The following is a 12,762-nucleotide window of genomic DNA, read 5'->3' as shown; positions in this document are numbered from 1 at the left end:
CAATAATCACAAAACCATATTATGATTTATTTGATAAAAACATATGGAGAAATTTGGTTACTAATATACCCATTCTTTTGTAAATAACGACTAAGTCTGTTATACCACATACGACCAGATTGTTTCAGTACATACAATGATCGTTGAAGTTTAATGGAGTATATATGCGAGGTTTATTGAAATCATCCATTTTTAACCCTTCTGAGATTTTTATTAAAATTTCACTATCAAGTGAACCATACAGGTATGCAGTAACGACGTCCATAAGACGTGTTTAAAATTTTCTTTAGAAGCCAAACCTATTATAAAATGAAAAGTAATTTCATCCATCACTGGCGAGTATGTCTCTTGATAATAAATGTCAGGCCTTTGAGAAAACCCTTGTGCTATAAGTCGGGCTTATATCTCATTATTTTATTCTTTTTATTTCGTTTTCTTATGAATACACATTTATTCCCAACAGGGTTCACACCGATTGGTGTTTGGACAACAGGTCCAAATACTTCTCTTTTATGCAATGAATTTAATTCTATTTGGATTGCGTCTTTCCATTTTAGCCAATCTTTTCTTCGACGGCATTCATCTACAATTAGTGGTTCAGGATCACAATTTATGTCAACACCCAATGCCGCAAAATACACGATACATCATCGATTATGGCTATACTTTGATCCCATAATTTCATATCATGCATATAATTTGAAATTTCATGATTGTTTAATTTCGTATCTTCGGGGACTGGAATCTCTTCAGGAGATAATACCACTTCACGGATATTTGCTTCTTCTGGAGCATGTGCCACTTCTGGGGCAATTTTTTTTATTTTTATTTTTCGTAGTGCAACATCTTTTGCACCAACCGGTCTACCACGCTTCAGGCATGGCTTTGATTCTGTAATCAATTCTTTTGTATTTGATTTTTGAATTGGTATATCTATTCTAGCTGGAGTGTTTACTGCAGGTATATAAGATTTAGTTTTATTTCTAGAATCGTTAAATGCGTCAAGCATTTGGTTTGCGATATTTTACATATGGATAATTATTTAAACTTCAAGTTCGCACTAACCGGTACGTGGATCTAGAAAATATAATCCTGATGCATTCCATGTTATGTCAGGATTAACTTTATTCGAATATTTATCTTCCTCTGAGGGAGGAAATATAGACTCGTCAAAATGGCAATCTGCATATCTCGCGGTAAATAAATCTCCAGTTAGAGGCTCCGGATATCTAATTATAGATGTGGAATCAAAACCAATGTATATACCTACTCTTCTTTGAGCTCCCATCTTCGATCTTTGTGGTGGACCAATCGGTACATATACAACACATCCAAAAATTTTGAAGTGAGAAATATTAGGAACTTGACCAAGTACTAGTTGTAGCGGAGAATGTTGGTTGTAGGAAGTTGGTCTAATACTAATAATATTAGCAGCATGAAGTATTGCGTGACCCCAAATAGATGTAAGTAATTTTTCTTTCAACAACAGCGATTTTGCAATAAGTTGGAGTCTTTTGATAAAAGACTCGGATAACCCATTTTGTGTATGTACATGATGAACTGGGTGTTTAACTGAGATTTCTACAGACATGCAATAGTCGAAAAAGGTTACAGATGTGAATTCACCGGCATTATCTAAACGAATTGACTTAATGCAATGATCTGGAAATTGAGCTCATAATTTGATTATTTGGGAAAGTAATTTTGCAAAAACATCATTACGAATTGAGAGAAGACAAACATGAGACCATCTAGTTGAGTCATCGATCGATTAATACCATGAAGTACCTAAATGGGCCATATGATGGGTGTATAAGTCCACATATGTTGACTTGGATCATTTCTAGAAAAGTTGGGCTTTCAAGCTGAACTTTAGTAGGAGATGGTCGAGTAATCAATTTTCCTAAAGAACATATTGAACATGGAAGGTCATTGTTGGAAAGAACTTTAAGAACTTTAAAATCTTTAAGAGGATGTCCAATAGAATTCTCTATAATACGATGCATCATAGAGACGCCAGGATGACCTATTCTTTCATGCCAAAGTGCAAAAGATTTTGGATCTACGAGTTTGGAAGCAATGACAATGTGTGACTCAATAGTTCTAATTTTTATCATATATAATCCTGAGAAAAGTGAGTGAAACTTTTCTAAGATTTTCTTGTTTCTAGGATTAGCGGAAGTAATAAGAAGATATTCTCTATCAGTCTCAGAGGTAGTTTCGATGTGAAAATCATTGAGTCGGATATCTTTAAAACTAAGAAGATTTCTAGTAGACTAACTGGAATATAATGCATTTGGAATGTGTATGCGGGTACCATAAGGGAGGACAAAACTAGCTTTTCCAAAACCTTCGATTAAATTAGATACGTCGGAAATTGTTCCAACTTGAGCTTCGTTTTGGTTATATGGGTAAAATATTTTCGCATCTGTAGAATCATATGACTTGTACCACAATAAGCAATGCGTATATCTTCAGAATACATTCTGTATATAATTAAGAAACATAATTTATTTGATAAGAACATAACACACTATATAGTTCAAACAAAATAAAGCATACAATATACACTACTATAATAATTATATGAAACTAATCTTCAGCCTCCCATATAGGAGTTTTGTTAGGTTCATTCGGACCATTAATGCTTATTCCTCCAATTTTGATTTTCGGGAAATCATCTATGTTGTTGTTGGCGAAATTTATTTCTACCATTTTCTCTTTTGGTTTTTGAGAAGATTGGTATAGACTAACAAGATGATTTGGGGCATGACAATTACGTGTCCAGTGCCCATCCATGTCGCACCTATAGCAAACATTTTCAGTTTTTCCTCCTTGTGGTGCCTTTCTTTTACCCTGTGATTCAGATTGCCACTTACGGTGACCAGAGTTGTTATATGGACGAAAATGCTCGTGGCTCCGACCTCGTCCACGATACCGACCTTGGCCCTGTCCACCTCTATACCCTTTTCCACGTACATTCTGCTGGAATGACATGTTATTTACTTCAGGTAATGGGACGAGTCCTGTTGGACGAAATTGATGATTCTTAATCACCAATTCATGATTATGTTCAGCAACAAGGAGAGTTGATAGAAGATCCCCGAACTTAGTAAATTTGCGCTCCTTGTACATCTCTGCTAAGTTGATATTGTCGGGGTGAAAAGTTGATAGTGTTTTATCGAGTTTTCTTTTCTCCGTAACTTTCTCACCACACATAATAAGACTAGAACATATTTTGAACAAAGTAGAGCTATATGCTCAGACACTCTTAAAATCTTGAAATCTTAAATTAGCCCAATCATTTTTAGCTGCAGGTAGATAAACTAGTTTCTGGTGATCGAACCTATCCCTTAGATTTTCCCATAAAATAAAGGGATCCTCGACTTCTAAGTACTCGGATTTTAAATCTTCATGCATGTGGTGTCGGAGAAAAATTATAGAGGTAAAGTTTTCCTCAGCCGTGAGTTTATTTTCTGCCTTTATTGTATCGCTTAATTTCTTTGAACTCAAGTGCAACTTTACATCTTGTACCAATGATAAATAATTATCGCTAGAAATGTCCAAGGCAACGAACGACAAGCTTGTAATATTTGTCATGCTAAATCTGAATTAACACGAAAATTATTAAATTTTAATTCATCAAGGTAAATATTACATAAATGTTAGTTAATCGAGTATGTTAACAAATACGTAATAATCATTGTGTATATCATTATTATCATTGATATTATGAACATATCTATATATAGAATGACAAATGGATTTTTACCCGTCATACGGACGTCTGTGTATTCAGGTTATCTCCGAAAAATAATAAATTTAAGTGAAAAAATCATGTATAAGTTAATTGGGGCACAAAAGTTATTTTCCGATAAGTATGCAATTTATAAATTAAGTTTCCCACTATAATTTGGCATTACCCAAAATTAAATAGTACCGTAAAATAATTTTAATAGGTGGTGCTCCGACCATATATATTTAAATTATTAGTAGAGGGTGTACCCACGTCTACTCCGATCATATATTATATTTAAATTATATGTAGAGGATGTAACCACGTCAACCCAGCAGGGCTTCGTGCTGATAACGTATTGTAATATACTAGCTTTAATAATACTAGCATAAATCCCGTGCGATGCACGGGTTTCCATTAATATTTTAAATTTTTATTTATCCAGTTATATTATATTTTTAAAATATTTGTATAAATATATAATGATTATAAATTTATAATAAAAATAATAGAATAACATGTGGTCGTAATTTAGTAGAATAAATAGATTATTTCTAGTAGTTTAACAATTTAGTAGTTTAGCATATATATAACATTATTATTTATATCTTTTAATAATAGGATAAATTGTATTCGTAGTTTAGTAGGATAAGTATACTATATTTATTATTTAGTAGTAATTTAATAATTTAGTAGTTTATTAGATATATAACACTATTTATCTATTTTGTAATAATCAAAATTAGGGAATTATCGTTGAACCAAACCGTTGAACCAAATTATCTTTATTCCGGCTATTATAGTATATATAGTATAGATTAGAAGGGGCTACTAAATCTAAGATGAAAAGAATATTAATAAAGGGAGGTATAGAGCATATATTAGAAATATTTTGTGTAAGTTTTACATTCCCTAAAACCATGTATTTATAACCAAGGTGAAGAAAAAAAATATTTAATGCATTATTAAAATTTCTACACCAAACACTAGATTTACTATTTGACCATTATTTTAGAAATTACAATCAATTATAAAAGGACGGAGTATCTAACTTTTGATATTAAATTTGATACATTTTTACATTCCCAATTTTCTTCTTCAAAAAGTCAGCTGTCTTTATCTTATTTTTGTACCTAGACACTGCTCATCATTTCGTGTCAACGAAAAAAATTGACACTGCTCATCACTCTAAAATTTAGAGTCTAAATCGTTTGCTATCACGATAATTTTTTATATATAAAGGTAAATTAGTTCGTGTGGTATGCACGAATGTAATAATTTTTATAAATTAAAATATTAAAATTAAATAAAAAATTGAGATAATTTTTAATAATATTTTTAATATATTTTATTATATCTATACTATTATATTAAAAACGAAATATTAAAAATTTTGTTGTTGGTTATTGGTCGTTCTATTATATTTAAAATAGGACACTTAATATTATATTTAAAATAAGACACCTAAAATTACTCTTTTATCAATTCTAATATTTAAAATAGAACACCTATATTATGACACTTAATATCATATTTAAAACATGACACCTAAAATTAATTGTCTATCAATTCTATTATATTTAAAATAGGAGACTTATATTATATATATATATATATATATTATTATTATATTAAAGACGAAACATTGAAAGTTGGGTTGTCGGTCGTTGTTGACCATTAGATTTATTCTTAAAAATTAGTATTATTTAAGAGTTATAAAGTACGAATCTTACCGGCAACATATTAAAATTATAAAAAAAATAGTATTTTTAAGAGGTATAATCAAAATTAGAATTTACAATATATATGATAAAAACAACTGTGTATCGCACGGGTTATATATTAGTATATATATATATATAAGGATATTAAAATTTTGTTAACTACAATAGTAATATAAGTTGAATTCAGAAAAAGTTTAATAAGTCAAAATTTCTAATTTAGGCAAGAAAAATAATAGAATATGATGAATTTCATTTTTATTAGTAGATCAATCATCTCTTCTATATATAATAGGAGAACAAATGAATAATATTAGTGAGATTTTTTAATTTCAGTGAAATGACGGATTTGCCCATATATCTACTATAATAAAAAAAAATTGTTGGCGGGAATCGAACCCCGGTCTATCCATTAATATGTGTGTGTCATTAGAGAGTTAAATTTCATTTTTCTATTACAATTCATGAAATAACATTTTTAGTCATGTGTTTACATTATCTATATATTGATTTAGTCAGTTATATATTTTTAAATAGTTAAAGTTGCAATTAAGATAATGATGTTGATCAATATTTAACATATAACGATAGTCATTATACGAAAAAAAATATAAATAAATTAAGATATAGCATGTATTAAGTAAATAATGTAATATGTTTTTAAATAAATATCTTATTAAAATTTACGATAGTATATATAATAATTAATTAACAATGTCAAATATTTGTGTTCGCAACGATAGGGAAAATAAATAACTTTTTGCTGCGTGTTTATTCAATAAAATTTATATAGTTAAAAAATATATGATATATATTTTTTAGAAAAAATTGAATGCTAAAATTTTAGTAATTTAATCAAATTGACACTAAAAATTAAATAACTTAACAATTATGCTGTAAGTGGAGTAGTGTTATATGTATACATAATTCATAAATTAATTCGATTTTTGATTTAGATTGTGTATTTTGGCTTATTTCGAACATAGCATCAGAATCTACTCGATCATTAAAAAAATACAAAATTTGACTATTTTTCACAAATGTATCAAATTTCGGTCGAATTGAAGTGCATTTTTCAATTAGCAGATTTAGATTGTTTGTTTATTGGATTGTTGAGAAAATTATATCAATGAAATAAGGTATTTGTATCAATTTACATTCACATGGATTAATGTACTCGAGACCTTTATAAGACGAGGTTAATAAATAATATATCAAAATTGTAAGATTGATTTATTGTGGACTTAACATGATTATCGCACGATCAGATAAAATTATGGGCGTTATACTCGACCAATTGTTTTTTTCTATTTTCACTTTGTTAAAACAAAATATTGAGTAATATTATAATTTAAATTATATGTTCGTAATTTTTTAATACAGGAAAATTCTTAAAGAGAAAATTTGATATTCTAATTTATTTTTTCAAATTTGAAATTATAATTAATGAATGAAACTTTTATACACATAAAAATTTGTGATTTAATTTGATTTATTTTATTTTAAAAATGAAAAGTAAATATATTGATCATATAAATTATCGTATTCTCTATTTTATAATAACTTAAAGCATTAGAAATTTAATTACTAATATTTATGAATATTTTATTGATTTATAAATAGTTTGGCATATCAAGCCAGTATGTATGATTACTGAATATGTATATGAAAAAGGGTTGAATTAATACATTAAAAAATGACAATGACTAAAATATTGCTACATTAGTCTCTATAGTAGAAATAGTATGTAGTGTAACAACAACCTTATGACACACAATAACATATTCTAAAATACATATAGTAGTAGATATGCATATATTTATTAACTAAACATGGTCATAAATAATTTAACAATATTATACAGACACTTCAACACGAAAAAAATTATGATTAGGCTGAGACATCTTCTACATCAAATGCAAAATCACATTACACTCATATATGAACTACACAAATTTGAATAAAAACAACTTATTTGACGTAGAGATCATGAATAATCAAAATATTTGTTATCTAAAACAAATTGTAAAACTATAAATAATCAATTTAAAGTTCAAATATCCATTGAACATAAACTATCTACAATGTTATTTTTTGTACATTTTTTTAATGAAATAAATTATTGGGATAAAAAAATTTGTACAAGTGTACAAGATAAGCGAACAACAAACTGCGCCGCAATATCTCGTTGAATTGTAAATCATATCATACGAAAAACATATTCAGTCGAGCCTGTAGTCATAAAAATTTTATTCATGATTTTCTGCACTCTTCTTAGAAACTCAACCGCATTAGATGTCAATATTCCAAATATGTCAAAAGTAAAAGGCATGATGTTGATTATTTTTGCATGCTTGATCAAGTTTACGCACCTTTGCCCCATTTGTAGCCATCTGACCAACTACAAACGATTCATTCACAAATCCATTCAAAGGAGAAACTCCCGTTAGTTCATTCCCGAACGGTACATTTTAATGAAATCACTAGAAAATATACTTTACTTATTGATCTTTAAAAAAAGAAATTTTAAAAACTTTATACATCAAATTTGATATATTGCCAGGCCCGTGTTTGGCGTAAGTTATATGCTAGTTAGTTATTTATTTGTAAGATAGCATATCATTGACATTTTTATATTAATCCTATTCTGGTACGAATTTGTTACTATCGAAAAAATATGTAAACTATCTATTACCTGAGTGTAGATATACAGCAAGGTACGTAAATACAAATATGCAATAAATTTGATAAAACGATCTACAAAATGCAGGTAGCAAAGTAAATTAGGAGGGAACAAATATTAGAACCTTAATATACATGCACATAGATAATATAACACAACATTATCATGAAATTATAAGAAAGCTTAATGGCTGCGCAGCTAATGGAGTTGGCATGGTTTGGATTAGAATCTGCCAGGGGACCTTGGGTCATGACGGTTGTTGGCACCTGTTCCTGGGTAATCTGTATTTTGCAAATCCATTCTTCCCTCCACTGCAAATTCTTCAACCACTAATAGCTCTTCCTTCTCTGCCATTACCTGCACAAGCAGCAGGGGCTCAGCCATTGAGTAACCAGATATTTTATTATCCTTGGTGTATTCAATATAGTAAGATATACTAATATATGTTTTTCATAATTACAATGCATATCTAGAGTGAGAGTTGGTTTGTTTTGGAGTAAGAGGTCCGTGAATACAATTTTCCTCCAAATTCTTTTAGAAACTGATTCGTAAAGTTAAAAGCATAAACTGCATTGTAAGTTGAATATTGGACAAAATTTTATGTAAACTACATTAATACAGTACTAGTTTAGATGAGTCACAAAGATCAAAGTCAACATGTAAATCCCGTACAGACACACACACAGAGAGAGAGAGAGAGGTTGTTAATAATACTACTTAATTATTTTGAGAGAGAGAGAGGGAGGGAGGGGGGGCGAGAGAGAGAGGGAGGGAGGGAGGGCGAGAGAGGGAGGGCGAGAGAGAGAGAGAGAGAGAGAGAGAGAGAGAGAGAGACCTCGGCATGTAAGCCTTCAAGTGGAGATGTATCCTTGATCGATTTAAGGCTTCCTGTCGATGAAGCACAATTATATATATACCATCATTTCTTGCTTAATATTATACATTGTGTTACAAAATATATCCTCTTTGAACTTATAATCAAAGCTAGAATGAGAGTGGTGTATAGTACTTACTGGAAGTGGGAACTGCAGCAGTGGTAGAGAGAAGAAGAGAGAAAGTGAGGAATAGGAGGAACAGATGCAGCAAACATGACTTGTTCATCATATTGATCATATCCACCTACAAGGATCGATGGTGAATTTAACCTCTACGTACAAAAACCAAACTATAATACGTTCGATCTGATTAGAAAGGATTATTGATAATTACAGATTAGAGGGAGGTAAGGCTGGTGAGGAGCACATATGCAAAACTAAGGTGTAAATTATTCCTTTATATAGAGGATGCATGTATATATTGAGTAATTGTTTAATGGTATGGAGCACAAAAAATGGATTGTCAACTTCTGGTAACATGTCATAAAATGTCAAACCTCAAATTATTGGCGTCTTAGAGGGCCGCGCACTTGCCAAACACTATCATCATTATCCCCTCCTCCTTTTTCTTATCTTAAATTAAGCTCCATTGACACTCAACACGTATCAACAACAAGATCCGTCCGTCTTAAAAAGAGATCATCAAAACCCTGTTGTCAACTGGCTGTTAAGTTAATTTATGTAAAGTTTATTTACCTAATTTATAAGTGAAATTTGTAACTTATAAATATTATTATATTTATAAGACATAGGACATTGACATTTAGTAGAATATTATTGGACTTGTTTTTAGTGTGTTGATAGTAGGATATTATTGGACTTGCTTTTAGTGCGTATCAAGTAAATGTATTAGTTTCTAGATCATGTCTCTAATTTATAGAAGGGTTAATTATATAGTGTATCATTTAGTTTAGATCATTATCAATTTGATACCAATAGTTTAAATAGGTCAGGGCTAAAATAGTAATTTGCCAATACTTAATTACATTTTGAGCAGATGTTCAACAGATTTTTCATCTTAACCCCTAAACATTTTTTTTTAACAATTTCGACTTTCAACTATAAAAAAATTCCATTTTAACCCTTTTATTAAAAAAATTATTCCACTTTGAAATATAATTGAATACAAAATACGAAAAAATACAGATTATTTCATAAAAAAAATAGTAATATTTTTTCCTAACTTATTTTGATTTTTTACTTTTTAATTAAGTGTAATTTTAAAATATATTTTTAAAATAAAATTATTCAAATACTTATATAACATATAGATATTTATCCACTTATCACTTATAATTTACTTATTAATTTTAAGTTATAAATTCGGCACATAACGCCTGTTTGACAACTGGTAATTTCACCTTATGAGGGCGAAAAGCTCATTAACTGTTTTACTAGAGTGTTTGGCCAACCAAGATGAATGGCCATATAACAGGATAAATGAGGGAAAACTTAATCTTGGCTAATGGGTACATTCCCGTTCTGAGCTGCCCACATTTTGCATATATTATTTTCTCTCCTTTCCTGCTTGATAATTATAATTCTCATAACTTTTTTTTTCAATTTTATATTTAAATATCAAAGTTATTATATTAAAATGTTAATTTTTCAATTTTTTTAAACTTATAAATTGTGATTTTATTAAACATAAGTCGATATGAATAATATTATCCAAACACCTAAATTAATTTACTTATCATTTTATGTGACACTTATTTAATTTAAACTGTAAGTCTTTTTATTTTAAGATACCCCAAATAGGATTATAGTAATATCCCGATGTCATTATCATTGTTTTTTTTTATATTCATGTATTAAAATTATTAGCTCATTTAATTTTTAATTTGCATTTTGATTTTATTTTAAAAAAATTATAAATTTATAAGTTATAATTTATCAAACACATTATTAACTTATAATTAATTTATATTTAAAATTATTCAAACACCTAAATAAATTAGTGTATTCACATCCCTTATAAGTCACTTTTTAATTTTAAATTATAAATTGATTTTTTTATGAAACCCCAAACGGGCCATGGACTTCTCTCAAATTTCTCAAACGGTCAGGGGCTCCTAATTAAGTTCCTAGTAATTCTAAGTTTTTACAAAATGACGTGTACACGTGACTCGTACACTGCATTAAATAATCTGGGGTCACTATCTTTCTATTTATTTTATTTTATTTTTACTTTCTATTTTCATTTATTTTCATTTTTAAATTCATGTACCATTCTTATTATTTTTATAATAAAGATCATGTTAAACTTATTAATTTAAATTTTTATAACTATATATTTAAATTATTTTATTATACTACATTAAAATAAAATAATAACATATTTGACTACTAGTACTTCAATAAAATAAAGTAAATATAATTACTACTTTATTAACCATTATTATGTAATCTGATAAGGTTTTAACCTTGTTTTTAAGTATAAAAAAAACAAAATAACTACAAAATTTAATCAGGTTAAAAAAAGGAAAATAAACATAAATATTTGTATTCAAAATTTACTAATTAAACTAAATCTATTCTATTATGACTGTTTAGTTTCTCGTGATATTATTCTCTATAACTTTTCACTTTCTCAATTCTCCCCAAACAAGCTCTACCAGCCTAGCCTACACAAATAAGTTAAATCATCTTGTATGAAATTCTATTCTGCTGTCAAAGAATAAATATATCAACGAGTAATCCATCTGCTTGTCTTTCAAGTCCATGCTCTTTCATCCAGGTATGTACCCATTTATATTTTTGCTTGATTCTTGTTAAATAATTTCAAATGTATTGTTTCATTTTTTGTTAATCCAATATATTGTTTTTTGTTTATATTTTAGTGTGTATATGCAATTTTAGTGGTCATCTAAAATTTTATAATGTAATTTTGATGATTATATGTTCAATAATTTTTATGTAGAATGGAATGTGAAATATCTGAAAAATTAGTAAAATAACATAAACTCGGGTTGATTTTTAATTATTATTACGAGCAACTTACCTCTTAAGTTCCAAGCATCGGCCTAATTAACTCTTAATAATTGTTTTTTTTAATCTTACCCGGCATCTTACCTGCTAATTAATCATTCGTGCATTATATACGTGCATGTTTGTTTAAACTGTGTGCGTGTGTGTATTACATGCCAGTTTCTGCTACATGGAAATGAAAAATCTAATTGAGAACACTTGATGCTTCCATAAATTGACATATACTGACACTTATTAGCAGGTTAACTAGCTGCTGTGATTTAAAATAATTATTACTACCCAATTGAATTAGTTGCTTTGACTCAATGGAATTTAAATGTTTGGAATAAAACTATTTGATAAATAGGTATATTATTCAATTTTTCGTACTATTTACTTGAATAAAATCTTCCTATAAGCTTTTTCAAAATTAGTTCTTTTTGGGCATGAAAAACTAACTATAAAATATTAATATTGATCAAACCTTTAATTTGATTCAAAAAACTTCCATCCATGAAACTAAATAATTATGTATTAGACATAAATAATTTTGTAATAATAACAAAACGGACCGAACTTTAGTCTAGTAATACTCAGAAAATTAATTTTTTGATGATCCCTGGGATTCAACCATAATTTTTTACAAATAAAAATTATTTCAATTTGCTAGATTTTAATAAGAACTTACAAATGCAACTATTAATCATAAAATATGTGAAATCTACTATTTTTAGTTATAAATTATTACTTTCATAATGTTTCAAGAAAATATTGGCC

At 28.4% G+C, this 12,762-nt stretch overlaps 1 protein-coding gene and 1 long non-coding RNA gene across 2 annotated transcripts; both read right to left on the bottom strand.

Moving 5' to 3' along the window:
- Positions 1-2,592: 2,592 nt before the first annotated feature.
- Positions 2,593-3,135, bottom strand: LOC141691800 (uncharacterized). The gene has a single exon (XM_074496555.1). It carries the CDS (start codon positions 3,133-3,135, stop codon positions 2,593-2,595), a length of 543 nt encoding a protein of 180 aa, XP_074352656.1.
- Positions 3,136-8,175: 5,040 nt separating this feature from the next.
- On the bottom strand, positions 8,176-9,399 carry LOC141692454 (uncharacterized). Its single transcript, XR_012562828.1, has 3 exons — positions 9,154-9,399; positions 8,976-9,028; positions 8,176-8,497 (listed from the first exon to the last, which is right to left on the bottom strand). It is a non-coding gene; the product is annotated as an uncharacterized LOC141692454 (long non-coding RNA).
- Between the last annotated feature and the right edge of the window lie 3,363 nt (positions 9,400-12,762).

Source organism: Apium graveolens, chromosome 10 (genome assembly GCF_009905375.1).
Source record: "Apium graveolens cultivar Ventura chromosome 10, ASM990537v1, whole genome shotgun sequence".
NCBI lineage: Eukaryota > Viridiplantae > Streptophyta > Magnoliopsida > Apiales > Apiaceae > Apium > Apium graveolens.
This window is presented reverse-complemented; position numbering and strand designations above follow the sequence as displayed.

Bases quoted from the DNA above. Each gene is read 5' to 3' on its own strand.
- LOC141691800 (XM_074496555.1), bottom strand. From the start codon at position 3,135: ATGTACAAGGAGCGCAAATTTACTAAGTTCGGGGATCTTCTATCAACT.